General features: G+C 41.4%; 1 protein-coding gene across 3 annotated transcripts; it reads right to left on the bottom strand.

The window, feature by feature from the left end:
• Positions 1–8,224: 8,224 nt before the first annotated feature.
• On the bottom strand, positions 8,225–23,065 carry LOC137049257 (B-cell receptor CD22-like). 3 transcript variants are annotated; one of them, XM_067427752.1, is made up of 8 exons: positions 23,000–23,061; positions 22,534–22,602; positions 11,029–11,373; positions 10,702–10,950; positions 9,334–9,591; positions 8,991–9,245; positions 8,640–8,900; positions 8,226–8,464 (listed from the first exon to the last, which is right to left on the bottom strand). In XM_067427752.1, exons 1-8 carry the CDS (start codon positions 23,019–23,021, stop codon positions 8,367–8,369), a joined length of 1,557 nt encoding a protein of 518 aa, XP_067283853.1. In that variant the 5' UTR covers positions 23,022–23,061; the 3' UTR covers positions 8,226–8,366. The 3 variants fall into 3 exon arrangements, with proteins under 3 accessions (XP_067283856.1, XP_067283853.1, XP_067283854.1); XM_067427753.1 differs by having other exon boundaries at positions 22,534–22,628; positions 23,000–23,014; XM_067427755.1 differs by lacking the exon at positions 9,334–9,591 and having other exon boundaries at positions 8,225–8,464; positions 23,000–23,065.
• Between the last annotated feature and the right edge of the window lie 1,741 nt (positions 23,066–24,806).

Genomic DNA, 24,806 nt, shown 5'->3' with positions numbered 1-24,806 from the left:
CTTAGTGCGTATTAATCCACAGGTATTTGACTTTTATTTCCTTTTTATGTTCTTGGACTGTGAATAATGCTATAAGGTCTCAATGTTAGTATTAATTCTTTCAAATGTTAAACATAATGAGTTCGCATTGCATATGCTGGAGAGAGGGATATCTTGTGAAACATCCGTGAAGAGATATGATCTTAGTGCGTATTAATCCACAGACGAGATCTGCTCCTGAGGCGGTATGGATGTCAATAAAACTCCCCTTTGATGAACAGCAGTGTGTGTGTCCTGGTCTTCTGTTAAACACAACGCAGAGAGAGCGCGAGAGCGTAATGGCGGTCAGCAGAGGACCGGTTACAAGTGCACAGCTCAACGTAATGAGTATCTTTGACAACAAATGAGTGATGAACAAGTCCAAACTAATGTGACTGTGACAGTGTCATGTCTAGGGTGACCACCTGCTAATAAGCCCAAGGGGGGACAAAGGGTGTGTTTCTGAGGGTCAATGTGGGACACGGCCTGGCGCGGCGGTTCAGGTGCACTTCCACTTACGATTTACTTTAGCAATTTTACTTTTCCTTACAATGTATTCACTTTAAATAAATTATAATATAACCTTATAGGATTAACAGAAATTGTAGTTGCTCAACACCACAGGAACAGTAAAAAAGGGGTCATATAATGGTACATGCACTTTTACAAGTTGATTATTCAGCAATGTGTGTTGCAGTGCCTGTACACAACCATCCTATAATGATAAATATCCATCCAGTGTTTTCTTTTATCTCCTTATATGTTTTCACCTGTCTCAAATTGAGCCGTTCGATGTGTGACGTCACACGACCGGACACCGCTCCCAGGATCAGACGTCACACATCGAACGGCTTGATTTGAGACGGGAAAACATATAAGGAGATTAAAAAAAAACACTTGATGGATATTTATCATTATAGGATGGTTGTGTACAGTCACTGCCAACACACACATTTCAATACAATCAGCTTGTAAAAGTGCATGTACCATTATATGATCACTTTAATATTTATTTCATTTAAAAAAATGACTCAAATGCTAGGTTTAGATATGAAATCTGAAAAATAAAAAAGAGCTGCATTCGACAGTGAAGTTTTTCTTAAATATATAACCACTTAGGGCTTAGAGAGAGAGAGAGAGAGAGAGAGAGAGAGAGAGAGAGAGAGAGAGAGAGAGAGAGAAACACAGAGAGGAGAGAGAGAGAGAGAGAGAGAGAGAGAGAATTGAATTTGAATTTGAAAACACCTTTATTACAAATGATTTCCACAGAAAAACATTAAAAACTACTATTTAAAAAAATTACACAAATTGAGTAAAATGAAGATTATCATCTACAACAGAGCACAATGCCCCTCCATAACACCAAACATCCTCAAACATTGCAACACATGAAATAGCTTTATAAAAACTAAAATCAATTAGCAATCTTGATCTAACCATAGCACCAAAAATGGACACAAGATTAAAATCCTGATTTTGTTCAATTTTATCTTTCCTACTCATGTATATTGCCATTTTACTTTTGCCCAACACAAAATTTAACAATTGAAACTCTCTCTGACGTGTCTTTGTATATTTAACACCAAAAATAAAAGTATGCATTGAAAATTCTTCATCAAAAAACCTAAACAAATTTTGTAAAACCTCAAATAAAGGTTTAAGTCTATTACAATGCATAAAAACATGAAAAACAGTCTCCCTCTGTGAGCAAAAAGGGCATTCATGGCTTACATTAGGATTCAACACAGATATAAAAGCATTTACAGCAACAATACAATGTAAAATCCTCCACTGCAAATCTCCAATTTTTTTAACTAATGGTGGCTTGTAAAATGTTCTCCAATTTGGCTTAACAACATCATCCAAACCCAAAACATTTCGCCAAGGTGTATCAATTTTCCCATATAGTGCTTTTTCGTTCAAACATTTCACACATGACTTGTACAATTTCTTTCCATTTACTTTTTCAAAGTCCATGTCCATTAATTTTTCTGATTCAAGAAAAACTCCACCATCCTCCTCTAAATTAGGTGAAATCATCAACTTTGGAAAAACATCTTTATCATTGGGAGTAATTTCTCCCAGACAATATTTTCGGAGTAGATCGGTCTCTTCTACTGTAAGAAGAGTCTGTAACTTTTGTAGTAGTTTTTCAATCATTCGATCAGATCTAAACCCCATCTGTATTGTCACTGCATTCACCTTAATAAAAACTGGTCCTGCCAGACTTATTAGTTGACGAAGAGTCACCACTCTAGCCTTTATAAAGGCTTCAGTCAATGAAACTGATGCATTTGTTATGTCCAGTCTTGCACCATAAACTAATGGCTCTTCCAGAAGCCAGTACAAAGATGTGGGATTGATTACCCTTTGGAGTTTAAAAAGACTCCATACTTTGAAAAGATTCCGATAAAAAATTGGAAATTTCTCCACATTTAAAATGTTTGGATCTGTTAAAAATAAGGATTTGTCCAGACTTAGATCTGCAGCAGTTTTTAAAATAGCACTTGCCACTGGTCTCCAACTTACAGACTCTGGGCCTGTCAGGAAACGTTGTACAAACTGTACTCGAAAGGTTGCTGTCCTGCTTTGTAAGTGCACAAGACCTTGTCCACCTTCATCCTTTGGTAGGTACAAGATGTTATGGACCACCCAGTGCATATTATCCCAGAAGAAGTCTATCAACATCGCTTGGATCTTAGCAAGAAAACATAGTGGCGGGTCAACACATGTCAGCCGATGCCAAAGAGATGAGGCAACAAGATTATTAACAATAAGGGCTCGACCCCTATAAGACAAAATTTTCTTAATCCAATTCCATTTATCCAAGCGACCCTTTATTTTCTCAATCATTCCTTCCCAATTTTTTGATTGAAAAGACTCATCTCCCAAATAAACTCCCAAATACTTTAAACCGTCTTTTTTCCATATCAGACCATCAGGGAGTTTGGGGGTCACTGTTAGCCACTCACCCACCAAAACAGCTTCACTTTTTAACCAATTTACTTTTGCAGCTGATATCATTTCAAAATCTTCCAACGCTTTCATTAAAATATTCACATCATTTTCCTCTTTCACAATTACAATAATGTCATCAGCATAAGCTGATAAAACAAAAGTACTTTCACAGTTCTTCAGTGTAAGGCCTTTTAAAACCTGTCTTAATCTGTGCAAAAGTGGTTCTATTGCCAATGTGTAAAGGATACCTGATAAAGAACAACCTTGCCTTACTCCACGCTGAACTTTAAAAGGAACACACAAGCCACCATTAATTTTCAACATACTCTCAATATCATTATATAATAATTTAATATAACCTTTAAAAACTGAATTAAAACCAAAGGCATCTAAAGTTTTCCATAAATAATCATGCTCTACACGGTCAAATGCCTTTTCTTGATCAATGGAAATCAAGCCAAAATTTACACCACAAATCTTTGAAAAATCCATCAGATCTCTAATTAAAAAATGTTATCAAATATAGATCTTCCAGGCACACAGTAGGATTGGTCAGGACTAATTATATCATCTAACACTTTCCCTAACCTAATCGCCAATACTTTAGACAGTATTTTATAGTCAGAACATAATAATGACACCGGTCTCCAATTTTTAATATCACTCAAATCTCCCTTCTTTGGGATAAGAGTAAGAACTGCTCTCCGACTACTCAGGGGTAAAGAACCACAAACTAAACTATCACTTAGAACTGCAAGCAAATCTTCGCCTATAATACTCCAGTATGATTTATAAAATTCAAAAGGAATCCCATCTATACCTGGGACTTTCCCATTTTGCATACTCTGGAGGGCTTCATACAATTCTATTAAGGTAATAGTTTTACTAAGTTTTACATTGTCATTTTCAGAAATTTTTGGCAGATCTTCAAAGAAAACAGTCTCACCATCTTGATCTGTCCTATAATCAGAACTATAAAGATTTTTATAAAATGTTACTGCTCTTTTTCTAATTTCAACTGGGTCTGATAACAGAACCCCAGCTTCAGAGCGTAAATTCTGTATATACCGTCTTTGTCCATTCTTTTTTTCTAATCCGAAAAAAAACTTTGATGGAACATCCATCTGCTCCACATTCTGGAAACGTGATCTGACCAATGCCCCTTGTGCCTTTCTTTTATAAAAATCAGACAAAGCTGATCTTTTCATAATAAGAGAGTCTAAATGGTCTTGATTTCCTGTTTCTTGAATTAAAACTTGAATTCTTAAAATTTCATCTTCTAGCTTCTTTATAGACTGAGTTAAATTTTTTGTGACATTTAGAGTATATTGTTGACATAACTGCCTAATATTTACTTTCCCAATGTACAAGAATACACCATTCTTGTAAAGAGGAAAATTGATCTTTTTGTTCTTTAAAAGACTCCCAAAAAAACTTAAAAACATCTTTAAACTGTAAATCAGACAACAATGTCACATTAAAATGCCAGTAAGAACTATTTAACTTAACAGAACTAATAAACATTCTACACACAACCATACCATGATCAGAGAAACCGACTGGAATAATTGAGCTATTTGTACAGAAACTAAGGTGATGTTTGAAGACATAAAATCTATCTAAACGTGCCATTGACAACAAATTGTCGCGAGCATGTGTCCATGTGTATTGTTTAACATCATGATTAAAATTTCTCCATACATCACAAAGCTCATTCGTTTCTATAATTTGTATCAATTTTCGACGTGAAGCCATATGTGGCTCTACATGATTTCGATCTATGTTTCTTTCAACACAATTAAAATCCCCTCCCAATACCAAAAACTCATTATCACACTTTTCTATTACTGTATTCAGTTTATCTAAAAACAACATTCTTTCTATCTGTGAGGTTGGTGCATATACACAAATAAAAGCAAAAACATGATCTTCAAATTCAGCTTTAATCTTCATACATCTACCTTTTACAATCTCCTCGACTGAAAAGGATGAGGGAGCAAAATTTTTGTTAAACAAAACTGCAACCCCCCCACTGATTGAAGTATTATGGCTCAGAAAAAGAAGACCTCCCCATTCCTTAGCCCATTCAATTGCATTTTTCCCATCACTATGTGTCTCCTGTAAAAACAGGACATCAATTTTATTCTGATTTAATACTTCATATATTTGTGCTCTCTTTCTGCAGTCTCTAGCCCCATTCACATTTAAAGATGCAATGCGAATGTCACTCATCATTAAAAAAGAAAAAGAAACTACACTACAGAGAGCAATACATGCAATTAGGGCATAACTAAACCATTTCATCATCATTAGTCAATTGGAGTTGAATTTTTGTGACAATTTTCTTTAAACGATATACTTCTTTATCTGAAAATCTACCCTCATTCATTGAACACCTAATATTTTCCAGAAGTCTTTTGAGATCTGGAAAATATTCATCAATTTTCACTCCTCTCATATTTTTTGTCACTTTCAAAAACTTTTTAATCTCATCCACTCCATATTCAAAACATGACCAACTAGATTGAGAGCAAACTGAGACATTTGAATCAGAGCACTCGCTCTCACTACTCTCATTATCCACTCTATTCTCTTCTTGATTCTTTCTGGCCTGTTTCAAAACCACCCCCTTATCATTTTTTTTCCTCTTCAGGGGTGTTTTGAAAACAACCTGATCCATGTCCATTAACATGTTATCATTTTGAATTACACTCTCTTGCAACTCAGATATATGATTAAAACATGTTTGCGTTGTTTCCAAAACCTCACCACCATCATTTCTATTGCAATCAACACTCTCTACAATGTCAGATTTTTTGGCGTTTCTTTCATCAACTTCTACAGTTTGTCTTGTTTGGTCAGATTCAACATTTTCGTCTGGTGAAACTAACGTTGGACCATTAGAAGTCAGCGCATTAGAAGTACTGGCCACTTCTCCGTCTTCGTTTTGCGCTGTGTTATCTTTAACGCCATCATTCTGCTCACTGTGATGAGCGATGCTTTCTGGACACCCACGGATCAAGTGACCAGACTTGCCACAACCAAAACACCTCATCGTGTTTGTAGTAACAAAAACTGTGTAATCAAAATCATCCACCTTAAATTTAAAATTTAAGTCAAGATCAGTTCTATTTCCGTTCAGTATCATATACGTAAATCGTCTGAACGACACTACATGTTTCACCAACCCCAATTTACTCCCTATCGCGATCTTTTTTATGGGAGCAATCAATTTTCCAAAGCGTGACAACTCCTTAGTCAGCATCTCATCCTTAATAAAAGGGGGTACATTAGAAATTGTGACTTTTTTAGCAGGGGTAGAAAGAGGTAGTACCGGGGTAAATACACCACGCAGGTTTATTCCCTTTCCAACCACTTCATTTGCTTTATCTACTGTACTCAAAAACAGCACAATTGAGTTGTTCATTTTAGACGCCGCTAAGACACATTCATGCCCCACCACATCACCAACCGCCACACTACACTCTTCCACACTCCCCGCAGCCACCACCTTCACTCCGTGGCGCCGCGTGAGTGAATCTAGATCATTAGCTCCATGAGTTGCCATGCCTCTCAGTACAAAGACTGATTTAGGCGCTCTAACTAGGCTTCTCTGTAAAATTTACACCAACATAAACCTTTTACCCAAATAACAAATAACAAAAAAAAGAAAAATAAGAAAAAGAAATAATCTTTTAAAGCCACAGCGGGCACGAAAAGACCACGCACTCACCACTCAATCAACTCAACAAACGCCCGCACATGCGCACAGAGAGAGAGAGAGAGAGAGAGAGAGAGAGAGAGAGAGTGCGTGTGTGTGTGTGTGTGTGTGAGAGAGAGAGAGAGAGAGAGAGAGAGAGAGAGAGAGAGAGAGAGAGAGAGAGAGAGAGAGAGAGAGAGAGAGAGAGAGAGAGAGAGAGAGAGAGAGAGAGAGAGAGAGAAATAGGAGTTTCAACAATCTGAATAATTTAAAATAATTTTTACTACTTCCGGAAAAATCATTTCAATCAAACATTACACTTTTACTGTTCCGGTCAAAAATCACAGGGTTCAAATTATATTAAACATGAAAGAAAAAAAACTATGAATTTCCAAGATTCATTATTAGTGGTAGTCACTCTTAGTAAAGTTTAGTGACTGAGGCTCATGGAGAGGAGTTGAAAGGAGGACTCAGGTAGGCATAAGCAGAGATGATGATGTGCCTTTCCTTTATGGTCTCTACTCTGTGTGTGTGTGTATGTATTGTTTTATTGCATGGTGTCTGTTCCTGTAAAAGCTGATGAGTTCAGATCTGTCAGGAAATCAAGCCAGCCTTCCTCTATATGTACACGTCCACACTGGGATCCACAATCTACAGAGACAGAAGGGTTTAAACATCGTAAGTTCATGTTTATCTGATAATCTAATGCTACTGCCTTTAATGTTCAGAGGATATTTATTTAAATCAGTTTTTTTCTGGATTATAGAAACTGAAGTATTAGATCCTCATGTGTCCTGTACTCTTAGGGCCAGATTTACTAAACAGGGCAAATTAGTGTGAGCTCCATTCCAGAAAAGCAGCAATGGGAGTGAACAGTCCTGCGCGTGATCTACTGACGACGTGCAAATGAATTAAAAATAAAATCAGATTAATGAACTCAGACCCAGCTGGATCATTTCCATAATGACCATCACAATCTACCTGTTAGAGTCTGGTTTAAGACTTGGTACATCACCTTACACGATTCATTTAAATACTCTCCTCTCATGAATTTTACACCTGAAAGGGAAACTCCTACAAATGCATATGCTATAAGGTCAGCAGCAAAAATAACCCTGTTCACACCTTTTCAGCGCTAATTTATCACTGCGTGTCTTCAATAAAACCTGATCGTTTTTTTTTTATGCCAAAAGAAGTCAATCTAGCCCTTAATCTCTGCATGATAGTGACTGGAAAACTGTAAGGGGGAAAAGTAAGTAATTGTGATAATCTCACCTCAGACAATCTTATAGTGGATCTTTTCATTCTTTTTGTGTGACTGTCAAAAGAAAGATGGACAGATTTCAAGAGTTTTTAACCGGAGGGACGTTACCCATGATTCACACACAGCTGAAGACATTCAGGACATTAAAGACACTTTACCATGTGTGTTTACGACAATGTTGTTTAATAATGTTAATTCTTACTAACTCACACAAACTCCTTCCCTTACGGAAAGAAAATATATTTCCACAGATTTATGACCAATAACGGTTTAAATATATTGAAATATAATATAATATATTGCAGGTTAGTGAAGTAAGTGCAGTTTTTAACTGTAGTATAAGTGTGATAAACAAGCATACTTCGTTTAAATTACGGTAGTACAGTATTACTGTATTCACACTGCAGTTTATTTGTAAAGGACGTCTTACCGAATGTACAACACAATGAGAGCAGCTGATGCTCCGCCGAGTCCAACAATAACACCAACACCAAATCCTAAAGACCACGAGACACATCTTTCTGCTGGAATACAGAAAAACAACATCTGTTTATCAGGACTATAAGACACATATATGAACAAAATAAGTACATAAGCAGGTGTATGTGGCTAAAACAGATATAAATGGAAATAATTCACAATAAATATTAAATTATGAATTTGTATTTGTGAACAATGTGCAGATTTTCATAAACTCACACATGACATTTAAAGTCACAGCATCAGAATATCTCTCTCCATGTTGATTTCTGGACTTGCACTTGTATTCTCCACTGTCATCAGAGCTGATCTTTGAGATGTTGTAGATTCTTCCGGATCCTACAAACGCTCCTCTTTTAAACCAGCTGAAGTTCAGAGCTGGAGGGTTTGAGTCACTGCTGCAGCTCAGAGTCACTGAATCTCCCTCCCAAATATGATCTCCAGACTGAATGATGGACACCGAGACTCTCCTGGAAGGGTCTAAAACAGATATAAATGGAAATAATTCACAATAAATATTAAATTATGAATTTGTATTTGTGAACAATGTGCAGATTTTCATAAACTCACACATAACATTTAAAGTCACAGCATCAGAATATCTCTCTCCATGTTTATTTCTGGACTTGCACTTGTATTCTCCACTGTCATCAGAGCTGATCTTTGAGAGGCTGTAGATTCTTCCGGATCCTACAAACGTTCCTCCTTTAATCCAGATGATTTCTGCAGAAGGGTTTGAATCACCGCTGCAGCTCAGAGTCACTGAATCGCCCTCCACTATTTCACCAGATGGACTGACAGACACTGAGACGCTCTTTGGTGCATCTAAATCAGACAACAGAAACTGTATAATCTTGTGTTGGAATTGTTAATTTACCTGTTTATTACAGTTACTGAACCATCATTAACTCACACATGCCTTGTAAAGTCACAGCATCAGAGTCTTTCTCTCCATGTTGATTTCTGGACTTGCACTTGTATTCTCCACTGTCATCAGAGCTGATCTTTGAGAGGCTGTAGATTCTTCCGGATCCTACAAAAGCTCCTCTTTTAAACCAGCTGAAGTTCAGAGCTGGAGGGTTTGAGTCACTGCTGCAGCTCAGAGTCACTGAATCTCCCTCCACTATTACACCAGATGGACTGACAGACACTGAGACGCTCTTTGGTGCATCTAAAACAGACAAAATTGTTATCATCTCATCCGAGCAAAATCTCCAGTTTTTTATTTTTCTTTAATTAATACTGTTAGGGGTTAACAGCTTATGACCCAGGACCAGTAGTGAAGAAATGAAGACAGAGTCAGGATTCCAATTAAATAAAAGAAAAATTTACTTAAGAATAGTTTGCAGTTTCAAAAGCAGAAGCCAGCTTCAAGTCTCACAAGGAGTTCGTAGGCCGCGCTCCCTCTCTCACCGTCTCGTTGCCTCGCCCTATCGTACATACAATTGTCCCAACAGTTATACCGTTTTCAAGGTCTTATCCACGTCATTACTGCAATGTGGATGGTTCTGATTGGCTCAGAGACAATGCAGAGTCATGGTAAATTTCCACTCGAGTCAGTTAATCTGATGCACGTTTCCACTGACGTGTCACTTGTTGATGCTTTCACCCAGAATTAGGCCCGTAGTGACCTTCCAGATCTGGAGCAGGCGCCAGCTTGCCCAGAACAACAAGTCCACCCATCTCTTAGGGTGCCCATTGTACACCATTCTGATCTGTAACACAGAATATTGCGCACATACACAGATACACAGTCTCTCCAAGGTTGGAGCTGATTAAGCTCCAGTTCTAACCAGTTCTTACCAAAACATACTGATAACATGTGCTTTCTTCCAGTGAGAGGGACACACAATAGTACAGGCAATATTCATCTTGATTCTTTAGTGTTTCAGTAAAAGGAAATATAAAAGGAATAAAACATAATTAAATGAAAGACAAATCCATATTTCATATCTGGAAGCCGGGCTAAGTGAGCAAACCCTGTTGCTGCACTCCTGACATGTTAGGGGTGTGTGATACCTCAAATCCAAACACACGACCTTGTTGCCAGTGTTTAGTGACACATCACACATCTCTAGGCCAGACCCTCAGTCACTCCTCAGAGACCAAATACACACTTTAGAAAACAAGAAACAAAGCAAAATCACAACTGGATAGAATCATTATAATAATATAGGATAAATATTGATTAAAGTTTTGATTATTAAGTTATTTAGGATATAAATATATACAGGTATATTGAAGCGGCAGTGAATTTCAAAATCCCCCCTTCAATACATACGCGTGACATTGAGATAAACCGCAGGAGAGATGTGACTGTGTCCGTGTACAGCACAGCTATATCTGCCTGCGTCCTCTCTTCTGACTGACTGCAGCAGGAGTTCATCGCTTCTGTCTCTTCTCTCGGTTAATGGCTGTGAGTTTCTGTACCAGATGAATGTTGCTCCATCAGTCAGAGTGCAGCTGCTTTTACATGTCAGACGGACTGAATCTCCCTCTGTCACTCTCTCAGGAGACTCCACCTGAAGATCTGAACACAACACACACATTATATCTAGGCCAGCTGTCATACACATAATGAAGAAGAGATAAACCTCATGAAAGTCACCTGTGACAGTAAGAGTCACTCCAGGTTTGCCAATCCATTTTCCTTCTGGTATATTAGTTGTGAATCTGAAATAGTACATTTGTGAATCCTTCTGTGTCACATGACTCAGTCTGACGGTGCAGTTCTCCTGTTTATCTCCCAGATACTGAAGCCTCTGACTGTATTCAGGGTCCTCAGACAGATCTGGAGGATCTAAACCATGTATTAACACTTTGGTCCAGAACACATTAATGATCTGATATCCAGTAGGGTATGTATAAGTGCAGGTCATTGTCACTGAAGAGTCATTTAGTGCACAGATGTGTGAAGGACTGTAACTCACACCCCAATCGGCACTATAAACCCCTGAAACACAGAAATAATAATGAAAATGTTGTTTTATCAGATACTCTGGGCCATGAAAACTGTGACAAATATCAGCCAAGGCTACAAAAGCAAGTCATTGTTACAAATAGGGTAGAATTAGCATTTCTACCTCTAAAGATTAATATTCCTGATTTGTCTCTACTCAGCATATCTGACAGATTAGAAAAACTTGATGTTGCAACAGAATGATTCTATCCTTTCTAGCACTTTAGACACGGTTGCTCCTTTACCCTTAACCCTCTGGGTTCTGAAGTGTTTTCTGGGATGTCCTGAAATTTGTGCTTATTTCTGTTACTTATAACATTTTGTGGCTGATTATTAGGGGTGTCCACGACTAAGGATTTACACATTCGAATCAGAATTTTTGAATCTCTCTATGGTCGACCAATAGTCGAATCATCTGTGTGTGTAAACCATAGACTGGAAAAAAATAAACGGTATAAACGGGTTGGGAAGGGCAGGACACTAGTCAGCAGGAGGCTAAGACTATTTTTATTTTACTTTACACACGGCACACAGCCACCACTTTTAATAAAGTGATCAAAACTAGGCTACACTACATTCGTAAATTAACCGTTCTCTCATAACATTTAAAAGCCGCGATCGAAACACAGAACATCACACAAATATATAAAAGAACATTTTGATAAATAAACCTAAAAAAAGCCTGCCTAGAGAGGAAAAGAACACTTTATATGCACGTTCTTGAGCCGATTGTCCCTAAAGGGGGTCGCACACCGGACTGAAGCTCAGCGCTGTGTCTCAGGTAACATTATCTCACTTCAGGCAGACGTGAACATTATATACGCGCAAGCTCAATTTTGAATCGACTTCTGACAGAAGAGCTGCATGAGTGTATCTTGTAGCACAGGGTGAAATCAGTACATTCACTACTTGAAGGAGCTATACATTTAGGGGTGGGGGGGGGGGGGGGGGGTGAAATGCTGTTTCATGCATACTGAGCTTTTTACACTGTTAAAGACTTGGATTCCCATCCTAAACATAGACTAAGTTTCAAAAACTAATGTTGGACGTTTGATGGAGTATTTCTGTGTTAAAAATACTCCTTCCGGTTTCTCACAAGTTTCGGAGAGTTTTTTTCGAGTATGGGTCTACTTGACGTTAATAGACTGGAAGGTCCTTGTATGGGCCATACGGGCTCTTCTCCCGGTAGGGTGCGCGTGGGTGACTAGACCGAGAGAGGAAATGCACGCCCATAAACACTCTCTCAGCTGCAGATCCAGTCGTCCGTGAACACTTCTGTCGGTTATAGTCCGCACCGCGCTCCACTTCATTCCTCCACTTTGACATTAAGCGACTTCAACGCTTCAGCACAGCATTCCGGGAAGGCAGCGCTGCATTTGACCCGATTTAACGCAGAAGCTTCACAACATCGCTTCAGTCGCATCGCAAAGTGGATCTCCACACTCCAAGAAGTGTGTTTTTGATGGAGCGGTCCCAGCGATAAAGGTTCGGTCCTGCTTTGGAAGCAGCCGATGAGTAAAACTGCTTCAAATGTCAGTGCTGTTGGCTCGTCGTGTGAGTAAACATCAGTAAACGATACGATCGTGTGCTTCGTCATTCAAATGCGCTAACGTTACTCCATTGTTGTTCTATGTATAACGTTACACTATTCTGACGTGCAAAACCGTTTTGCTTGCTACTGCTAAGGTTTAGTCGCATACAATAGTCCATAAACCGAATCATGTCCTCATAAACTGTGAGTAAAGACACACAAATGTTGACAGGCCCCTAAATACAGTACATACCACAGAGACGGACGTCCTGCTTTTGCTGTTTCTCCTGTTCAATTTATTTCAGCCTCCGAATTTGATTCTGGATCATATCTATTAGCTGAGATTGATAGCAAGGGTTTCTCCACGCTTGAGGACGTCACCGCTTTGCGCATTCGTCATTCTTTAGCTCCGCCCACACGATACGCCTCCAGGCGCTCGTTTTTTTTTCCGGAAAGACTCGGTACAGCCCATATTTCTTTTATAAATATAATAAAACGAAAGACTTTTCGGAGATATGAAGGATGCAATACTACTCTATAGGTACTCAAGATTGACTGAAACAGTGTTTCACCCCCCCCCCCCCCCCTTTAAGGTTTTAGTGTTTTTTTTACCTCGAAATGTGACATAATCTAATATTGAGCACACCCATATTGCCAAAATTGTATGATCCTCGTTTCATAACACCCGCGAAGATTCGACCATGAGATCAGTGAGATCAGTGCTCGAATCCGGTCCTGCATATCGATGCATCGAATCTTTGACTATTAGGGGTCACCCCTACTGATTACACTACATTCAGCTCAAACTATACTACAATATATGAGCAGCATGCAAGTAAAAGTTTGTAGTTTTGAGAAAATTACATTTATGTGGGGTAAGTGAACATTTTAGTCACTGAAATAATGCCATAAAACCCATACTGAATATTTGTTCGCAAAACTTTTGTGAACTGAATCTTGTAGCCTAGAAATTTTGTGCTTCAAATTAATGTGAAAATAGTCATGACCACTAATTCACATAAAATAATATGATTCAAAAATATTAAGATATGTTTTGTGTTAGAAAGGCTTTATGAAGGGATCGTGAATGTTTCTGTATTATGAATATTGATGTGTAGGGTTAGGGGTAGGTTAGGGTTAGGGTTATGGGCACCCATTCATTTAATTTTGACAAACAACCCAGCGTATTTATTTGATAGAGTGGCTAAATCGATGAAAAATAAATCAAAAGGTGCGGTCATTTCCCAAAAGAAAATTATTTCAGTATTGTATCAGACTGTGCATTAAGACCCCCTGAGGTACAATAGCAGAGGAAGAACTTGGAGATGTGTCTCGTTAGAAAATCCGGTATGAGATGTGCCGCTCACCACCATTTCAAGTTATTGGTAAGTACTCCTTTCTCTGAGAATTTGTTTGGAATAATTTTTGTGGGTGGAGCAGAAGAGTTAGAAATGTTAAGAGTTATGGATTTCGACTTTTCTAAATTTGAATTATTGTCATTAATCTGACTATAGAGATTTATGATCGCTGTATTAAGAAATATCTAATTCTGATAGCTGATTTCTTTCATATCAATGTTCCGAAGGAGTCTACGAAACAGGTAATTAAAGAACAGCTATAATTATATTATAATTCACAAATTCAGTGTGTGACAACTTATTAAGAAAAAAACTAAATAAGGACTAGGGCGGTCAACGAATATTCTAAATTTGAATATATATTCGAATAGTTTTTGAAAAACGAATTTTGAAGGTGAAAATTAATATTACAGTTTTTTATTTTATTTTTAAAGGCGTGCGCATGGGGGTTCAGGGACAGGTCACAGGAGTCACTGTCTTGCAGGGAAGATGGCAGAAAGTGCAGAGCTCAACTTGACCGCAGCAGAGAAAGAGATTTTAACTCCAAAATCTAAAAAGCCATGTCTGGAAGTACGTTGGATTTTGGTTGGTAGGAGGTAAAATTGTTGAGCCACAAAATAAAGTATCATGAATATCATGCCTCATTTTATTTAACATTAAACAGAAACACTAAAGTGTAGGCTACTGTACTGACTGAAGAGATATTGCATGAATAAAGGATAAATGCACTGCTTTCACTGCTGTGATTATTTACAGTTTCATGTCAAGGAAAAGTTCCATGTTTACCACACCACAGCTCGCTCAGAGCGCTCAATATGCTGTAAAACTTCAATTCATATTAATAATATTTGTTTCAATCACTGAATGAAGCCTGCTGTATTTGGGACAAGAGTGTTGAGTCTCCCGACCTTAAATTGCGTGCACAAAACTCTTGATCAGCACTCAAAGTTTGTTCATTTAAACCGTTAAGCGCTGGGGGGGGGGGGGGGGGGGGGGCCTCTGGCCATTAGTTGATTTACTTGTTTTTGTGTAAGTAATACGTTGTCAAATATGTATAAACTTAAATAGACTACCTATACAAGTAGTTAATGTCTCTTTTTTATTCATTTGTCCCGTTATAGACATTGCGCAACCAGATGTTCGAATAGTATTCCTATCTAGCAGTAGGTAGTCCTTTTTCGAATCACGAATGCCTTAGACTTAAACTTAAGCCTCATTGTTGAATCAAAGGTGACGTCAATGAACTGTTCCTGTTTGGCTGAGCTGAAGTCAGCACGTGGTGTTGTACTGAAGGGGTCTCGAATCCAGTCATATTTTGCAGGATCTTGCAATGGGAAATGTTTTTGTAGGGCAGAGATATTTCAAGTTTTCATGCATGGGTTGGGTTCACAGTGTTCTGCAGTTTGTTCTGCACTTTTTTTACTCTTTGCTTCCATGTTTGCTCTTGTTTTCTTGTGAATGTGTTGATGTGATTTCTTGTTTTCTTGTTGATGTGATTTTATCTGCCAGCGGGGGACGGTGGGTGTTGGTGGCCTGCATCTGCTTATTTAGTTCATTGAGTTTCTGAAACATATCGCTGAGGTATGCAAGTTTCATGAGGAAGTTGTTATTGTTGAACTTATTGGCAAGTTCATTACCCGCTTCCTCCAAGAAGATTCTGATCGAACTGCTGTGTGATTTAGATCTCCTCGCAGTGCACAAAAATGATTGTCTTGTTTTGATGTAGTTTACGGGAGCGATAATATCTGTAATTACATCATTCAGCCCAGGACTAATCTGTTTAGACTTACTTTTTTCTCCAGAGCTGCTTTATAGATGAATTGAACTCATTTCATAATTGATGAACTTTACACAGTCATTAAACGACACAGGTTACCACTGTAACCCTGGTTCGATGAGAACAAGGAACGAGACACTTTGGTGATCAAAATACCAGAAATACACTTAATGGAATTAAATATCAAGGTTAATGCTGTCTTCACGTGCTGTTGGAAATTTGATAATTCCCATATCTGAGGTCGGGATAAATCAAAATGGGACGGGGTTCTTCATGTTTATGTAGGAAACTCGTATTTCCGATAATTCGAGAGCATGTGAAGGCAACATTAATCCCCCAAGGGTATACACCAGTCTTGCCGCCAGTGACACCATTCCCTTCGGCTTTTAGAGAACACAGACTCACTCAATTAAAGATGCACTTATACAAGCTAAACTTATACAAGCTACCAGCTTGGCATAGCAATCTAGCTCCCAGAGCAGCGTATTTCACACAAAGATTTTTCAGGACCACACTTTAAACGAAGGGGTCTGAGGAATTTCCCTTCATACACAACTACCAGCTGCTTAATTTGTGTTCACATCACTTAAATATCGAGTTTAGCAAGCTACAGAGAAACTGGCAGCCAGGTGACACACAAGTGATCGATCCCAAGTGGCAACTCACTTATTGTCTATTAACTCTTGCGTTACCAAGGCAACAACTGACTTGTTTGTATTACATTGCAAAGCAGCTTTACAGTGATAAACATCTCGGTTACGTATGTAACCCTAGTTCCCTGAGGGAACGAGACGCTGCGTCGAAACGCTGTGAGAACGCCTCTGCGTTAATGCGTCGTGAAGCGCCTGTAGAACCATTCCATCGGAAAAAAGATCGATCGTCGGCGTGATGACGTCATCGACCGGAAGCTATAAAGCGTCCGTGAAAACAAACAGGAACTAACTTCTGATAAAGCCTGAAGTAAGTGATCACGGACACGCCGGGAGTATGGCAGAGCGACGCAGCGTCTCGTTCCCTCAGGGAACTAGGGTTACATACGTAACCGAGACGTTCCCTTTCGGGGAACTCGAGCTGCGTCGAAACGCTGTGAGAACGCTTATACCCACATCGCCATAGGACCAAGTGTCTCGTATGTGTGAAGCCGAAGCGCACACGGTTACGAGAGTACCTGCGCCCCAACAGTAGATGCCAGGTCTAGTTCGTAGAACCTGACGAAGGTTAGCGGAGACGACCAACCGGCCGCATTGCAAATATCATGGAGGGAAGCCCCCGACAAAAGTGCTTTAGAAGCAGCCATACTTCTGGTAGAATGCGCCCGGACAGCCAGTGGAGACGGCTGCCCGGCCGCCTCGTAAGCAAGTGAGATGGCCTCGACCACCCACTTGCTCATTCTCTGCTTAGATACTGGGGCCCCCTTATTAGGGGGTCCGAAACAGACAAATAACTGATCAGTCTTTCTCCACAGGGCAGCTCTGTGGACAGATGTATCCAAAGCCCTAACAGGGCACAGCAGATTTAATCTTTCCTGGTCTGACGTCGTGAAAGGAGGAGGACAGAAGGCTTGGAGAGTAATGGGGCCCCGTGGGCTCGTAGGAACCTTGGGGACATAACCCGGCCTGGGATGTAGAAAGGCTTTCACCATCCCCGGCGCAAACTCTAGACATGAGGGCCCTACTGACAGGGACTGAATATCTCCTATTCTTTTGAGAGACGAGATGGCCAAAAGAAAGATCGTTTTTAGGGTGAGGAACTTGTCCGAAACCTCCTCTAAGGGTTCGAACGGTGGCCCGGACAAGCCCCTCAAAACAATGGCCAAGTCCCATGCTGGGACCCTCGAGTGCATAGCCGGCCTCAACCTTAAAGTACCACGGAGGAAGCGTGTAATCAGAGGGTGTCTTCCCAAAGACACTCCACCCAAAGGGACGTGGAAGGCACCCAAGGCCGCCACGTACACCTTTATTGTGGAGGGGGTCAACCCTGCCGAGAACCTTGCCTGCAGAAACTCCAGCACTGTACCGACCGGGCAGTTAACTGGGTCCCACTGGCGTTCTCTGCACCATGCTGAGAAAAGTTTCCATTTCAGAGCGTACAACTTCCTCGTGGATGGAGCTCTGGAGTGAAGGATGGTCTCTACGACCTCGGCCGAGAGACCTTCCTCTATGAGCCTTGCCCCCTCAGAGGCCAGGCCCATAGTTTCCACATCTCCGAGCGTGGGTGCAGGAATCTCCCGCCCGCCTGAGAGAGTAGATCCCTCCTGGTCGGAATCTCCATCTGAGAGCCTTCCAGGAGAGATATCAGGTCTGAAAACCATACTCTGGTCGGCCAGTACGGAGCCACTAGATGTACTTGGGCCCCGTCCCGGCGTACCCTCTCCAGAACTCCTGGAAGCAAGACAATCGGGGGGGAAGGCGTACAGGGGTAGCCTCGGCCACTCCTGTACCATGGCATCCAACCCCAGCGGGGCTGGATGGGACAGAGAAAACCACTGCGGGCAGTGGGAATTCTCCGCCGAAGCAAATAGGTCTATCTCTGCCTTCCCATATACCTTCCATAGGAGCTCCACCACCTCTGGGTGGAGTCTCCACTCCCCGGGCCTCGGCCCCTGCCTCGACAGGCTGTCTGCTTCCTGATTCAGGACCCCCGGGATATATACTGCCCTGATTGACAGCAATTTCCCTTGGGCCCACAGGAGGATCCGATGCGCCAATTTGTCCAGCGGACGGGACCTCAGACCCCCCTGGTGATTTATATAGGCGACCACCGATGTGTTGTCTGACCTGACCAACACATGGTGGCCCCTGAGGTCGGGCAGGAACTGTTTCAATGCAAGAAACACTGCGAGCATCTCTAGCCGATTTATGTGCCAGTGCCGCTGATGTTCCTGCCATAGATCCTGGGATGAGCGACCACTCATGGTCGCCCCCCAGCCCGTGAGAGAGGCATCTGTCGTTAGCGTTACGCGACGAACATGAGCCTCTAACACGGGACCCTGAGATAGAAACCCAGGGTTTTTCCACATGACCAGAGCACGTAGGCATCGCCGCGTGACTGTGATCGTGCGGAGCGGATTTCCCCTCGGGGAGAATCCCTTTGTTTTGAGCCACCACTGCAGTGGCCTCATGTACAGTAGGCCAAGATGTATTACGTTGGACGCTGCTGCCATGAGACCTAACAGTTTCTGGAACTGTTTCACAGTGACGGCCCGGCCTAGCTTCTGTTCTTTGACTGCTGCCAGGATCGATGCTATGCGTGTTGGCGATAATTGCGCCCGCATTATTACCGAATCCCAGTTCACACCTAGAAAAGTGGTTCTCTGAGCCGGAGAAAGTACACTCTTCTTGGCGTTCAGCCTCAACCCCAACTTCGACATATGCGCGAGAACAGCATCTCGATGCTGAACCGCCATCTGCTCTGTATTCGCTAGAATCAGCCAGTCGTCGATATAATTCAGTATGCGGATGCCCTGCAGACGCAACGGCGCCAGAGCTGCATCCACACACTTGGTGAATGTGCGGGGTGACAGTGCTAGACCGAAAGGAAGAACTCGATATTGGTATGCCTCTCCCCCGAAGGCAAACCTGAGGAACTTCCTGTGATGTGGAAGGATGGAGACATGAAAATACGCATCTTTGAGGTCTATGGTGACAAAGCAATCCTCCAGTTTGATCTGCGACACAATCTGTCTGAGTGTGAGCATCTTGAACTTGAGCTTGGCCACTGAGCGATTTAATAGACGCAGATCTAATATCGGGCGTAAACCCCATCCTTCTTCGGCACGATGAAGTAACGGCTGTAAAACCTAGACTCCCTGCTGGGAGGGGGAACCCTTTCTATAGCCCCTTTTTGCAGGATTGTCTCTACTTCCTGTGCCATTACCAGAGCCTGCTCCGGGCCCACCTCTGTAGGTAGGACACCGCTGAAAGGAGGTGGCCGCCTTTTGAATTGAATGGCGTACCCCCTTTCGATTATCTGCAGGACCCAACGAGATATATTTGATAGACGTTTCCACTCGTCTAGCAAATCTACTAAGGGAACCAGCCTCTCGAGGCTGGCCTCTGGTGTACTTTGAGCAACAAGCACAGTGCCCTGAAGCGGCGGACCGGCAGGGAACGACTGACTTGACTGCTCGGGGGCCCCCCGAGGGGGGCGCGGACCACCCTCAGGTGGCCCGCTGAGACCGTCTGCGCCCCGGCATTGCGGCGGGGTTGGCAGCGTGGCCCCCAGAGGGTGCCGCAGGGAAACGGGTACTGTTGGCAGGGGTAAACACCGTTTCCCTACGGGGGGAACCACCCTCAGCGTCCTGACGCTTCTGGCGTCAGGAACGCTTCGACGAGGCCTTCTAGGCGATCAGGACTGTCCTCAGATCAGCCCTGCCCCTCGAAGGCCTCGTCTGAGAGCGCCGCCCCTCGTCCCCGCGCTGAGGGGGAGTTCAGGTGGCGACGCTCTGCTTTTGTTGAGCCCTGTGTGAGGAGCTTGTACTCGGTTTGGGCTGCTTGGTGTCAGCAGCAGCCCCAGGGACCTGGACCCGGAGAGGGAGAAACTGCTTTAGCGCCGCAGCTTGCTTTTTCGACTCCTGGAACCTTTCGGTGACAGTATGGACTGCGTCACCGAAGAGGCCACCAGGAGAAAGCGGCGCGTCAAGCAGAAAGCTCTTCTCCCTCTCCTTGATGTCTGTGGGGTTGAGCCAAAGGTGCCTCTCCGTGGCCACCAGGGCTGCCATAGAGCGACCAACACATCTGGCCGTCTCCTTGGTGGCCCGGAGAGCTAAGTCAGCAGATGTTCTCAGCTCGGTGACAATATCTCCCCCCACAACATCACTATTATCCAGATCCCTCAGCAGGTCAGCCTGATACGCCTGCACGATAGCCATAGTGTGCAGGCATGCGGCGGCCTGACCCGCTGCCGAGTATGCTTTGCCCACCAGTGCCGACGTGGTCTTTAATGGTCTGGTGGGCAAAGTCGGGGCCTTAAGGGATGATGCCGAGGAAGGCGAGAGATGGCTCGCGAGCGTCTCTTCTACCTTTGGCATCGCCCCATAACCATATTGTTTCAGCCCGGCGATGTTGCTGTAGACCGAAGTCTGCGGGCTGAAAACTCTATATGATGCCGGTCTCCTCCATGATCTTGCCACCTCGGTGTGCAAGTCATGGAAGAACGGCAGGCCCCGTCGCTGAGGCTCTGAGGTGCGAGACGGGAGGAATCTTTCGTCTAATTTACTGAAACGCTTTCTTCCTGCCTCAGATCTTTCAGTGGGCCAGTCGATGTTCAATCTGGCCACTGCTAGCAGGGGACTGAAGTGGCGAGTGGCTCCTTAAAGCTGGACAGTTGAAGCACCGGCGACTCTCTCGGGGGGGAAGAAACCGCCATGCGTGCTTCCATGCCCCGAGAAGAGCCGCTGGACGGTGCAGGTGAGGGCAGAGATAAGGCAGCGCCCGTCTCTAACCCCTCCGCAACATCCAATTGTGATCCCCATGGGAACACGAGCCGAGGCACCCTCCTCAAAGAGTGCCCGGCGGGAGCGCAGCGTTCTCAGCGGTAATTTCTCACAATGCTCGCAAGCAGCCCCCTCGAGGGCTGCATGGGCATGCTGCGCTCCCAGGCAGGTAACACAAAGAGAGTGTGTATCCCCACCCGTGATGTAGTGTGGGCAGGGATGAACACACTTCCTAAAACTGCCTTCACTCGCCATAATCTCTATCTATTTATATTTTCTCTTTATTTTGTTAATATATGGGAATATTTAACAAAAAGGGTGGAAAAACTCTTCAAATAGACAGACAAAAACACCAAATAGACAGACAGGTTCACACAGATCGCTTGCTGAAGGCTCAGAAGCTAGTTCCTGTTTGTTTTCACGGACGCTTTATAGCTTCCGGTCGATGACGTCATCACGCCGACGATCAATCTTTTTTCCGATGGAATGGTTCTACAGGCGCTTCACGAAAGGGAACAGGAAAGTAATGATCAGTGATGTAACAAAATTCAACTCAGCAGTAAAGCAGCTCTAAAAATATTGTTCAGTCACGCGTTCAGAGGCGTTCCCCAAAGGGTCTCAGGATGCAGTGCGAGTTCCCTTTCGAAAGGGAACTGAAATTAATAAGCATTGAACAGATTTCGGATGAACAATGACACTATTGTCTTTTTTTAGAGCTTCTTTACAGCTGAATTAAATTGTTACATTATTGATTAATACTTTATTGCACCTAACATAACATAACATTTGCTATATAAATAAAGGTGACATGACTTGATTTTACATTATATTTCAAAACTATAAACCCCTGAAATAGATTTAATAATAAATCATTAACAAATGTTAAACTAATTCTACTGACTAAAATAAAACGATGAATGGAGGTTAATGTAGAAGAGCAAAAAAGAGATATTCCCCATAATGCACAAATAATGAAATACTTTGAAACCAATAAACGATATTATATTTATCAGTGAATATAGAGTGAAGTGCTGCTGTAACATCAGTGACTCACCATAAATCATGAGCAGAAACCTCAGAGGAAGAGTAGGAGCCATTCTGACGGACACGGTCATACCAACACCTAAAACATCCAATCAGTTACCGTACCTTCAATTAATACAATGCAAAACCTCTATGAGTCTAAATATATGATACTGATTTTTATTATTCTGGTCTCTGAGGTTCACTTATAGTATTAATAAACTGCATGTGCTAATAACAGTTCAACATCTCTTGACCATTTTTCTGACATGTAAACATTTATCATTATTATTTATTGCTAGTGTATCATGAAAAAAAATGCATTAATAAAAAACAAATGCAAATGTACAGACTTAATTAGACTCTAGATCAGGATATTTCCTCATGTAACAGCTAAATATTTAAAATAAATTAAGCAAGGACAGCATGAAAGCAATAAAAGATTATGTGACTAAATTAATTAAATTCTAAACAGAGAAATCTGAAATTGTTCAAACCGTGTTCAAGTCTCGTGTCCATCAGAGGTGAAATGATACAAACAGAGGAAGCAACAACCCTTGCACACAGAAATGTAAAATATTCTAGCTGACCCTCATGGTGAGTCAGCGATTTCCATCCCAAAAGCTCACCAAAACCGGCCAACTCCAAGAAAAAGCTGCCTAAAACTATACCTGCCAAAATAAGGATTTTAATTGCCATGTCAATCAAGGTTTATACGCACCATTTTATCTCATTAAAACAAAATACTGATGACAAAATAAAATTAAAATAAATCAAATTCCAAGGAAAACGGATAAAAACAGGGCAAATACATTAGAAGAGAATTTGCAAATATGATGGTCAAACGGCAATCAAGAAAACCCTCAGAAAAACATCATTTTCAATGTCAAAAGGTAAGGATAAGCCAATTTAAGTGCAAAAAGTACAAATATACGAGATTTGGGAAAAAACGACGTAATTATTAGATATTTCACACATGTTAATTCACACCACTGACAAAATGTGTCATTCATTGATATCTAATATCAACAGCAAGAATTACATTTGTGATGCACAGACAAAACTCCAGTATATCTTTCATGAAGTAAATATTGTGGAAAAAATAGATTAATCATCGATAAACCTCTTTCAGCAGCTGTCGGGGATGAATAGAGTGCAGTCTAGACATTTAAAAGTTGCAGATCATGTCCTGATGTATTCTCATGATGATACACACTGTATTTGAAATCAGCTATTCAACGCTCAGAATAAGTTATAGGCCAATTTATAAAAGAGTCTTCGACTCAACATTTCCCACCACAGGTGTAATCCACGTTGGATCACTCTCACTCTTTATTGTAGATTCAGCTTACGGTATATTTATGCCACTTTGGCACAGCGATCACTTGAGTGATCTTGAGTTTGAGTAAACTTCGAGTATCATTTGAGTATCTAATTGCCAGGCCGAGTGTCCTGGTTTTCAGTAATCAAAATATAGTCACCCTAGTTTAGTAATGTCATGATGACTTGGGCCTCGTCCACACGAAGCCAGAGCTTTCCCTATCCAATCTTTCCCCCCCTCGTTTCAAGAAATATCCGCGTTCACACAAGAGCACTGAAACCGACTCAAAACGATTTAGGATAAATGCCAGGCCAGTGTGTGGCGCTGTAATTCTGCCACAGAAATACACTAACACTGTTTCACAAAGTTTCAGATTTAAATGAGTGTGATGGATAGTTTCTTGATGGAGGTTAAATGCCTTTTCTGAAAAGTGTAATGAGAGTGTTTTGAGGAAGATGGAGTTTTTAAATCTTTTATTAGTTTTGCTTATTTCCTGATTTCAGCATTAAATAAAATGCTTACGATGCAAATGTCGAAATGTCTAGTACATGTTCTAGGAAGGTCAAATTTGGTATTTGGTGGTTTTATCCCACACTTTTTTGTCAACAATTAGATGCGTAATTTACACACTTGTAGTTCGGTTTGTGGTATTTTTATAATTCACACACTTGTAGTTCGATGTTTGGGCATATTTAACAGCAAACCCAAAGGAATAGGGATACGGTCACAACCTGATTCAACATTTGAACATTCAAAACAATGCTGTGTGCTGGATTAAACACGATCATTTTACACGTGTACATATGGTTTCATTTTTACCAGCCGAGAACTCATGAAGAGCTCATAAAATGTTCAAAACAAATCAGGGTAACACTTTACTTGAAGGGGTGTGCATAAGACTGACATGACACCTTCATAATCATGACATGACACGTGTCATGAATATGAAGAAGTTTTTATGCTGGTTAATGACAACTGTCATA

The sequence above is a fragment of the Pseudorasbora parva genome, chromosome 20 (genome assembly GCF_024679245.1).
Source record: "Pseudorasbora parva isolate DD20220531a chromosome 20, ASM2467924v1, whole genome shotgun sequence".
Lineage (NCBI taxonomy): Eukaryota > Metazoa > Chordata > Actinopteri > Cypriniformes > Gobionidae > Pseudorasbora > Pseudorasbora parva.
The sequence above is the reverse complement of the archived record's forward strand: the minus strand, read 5'-3'. Positions and strand labels throughout refer to the sequence as shown.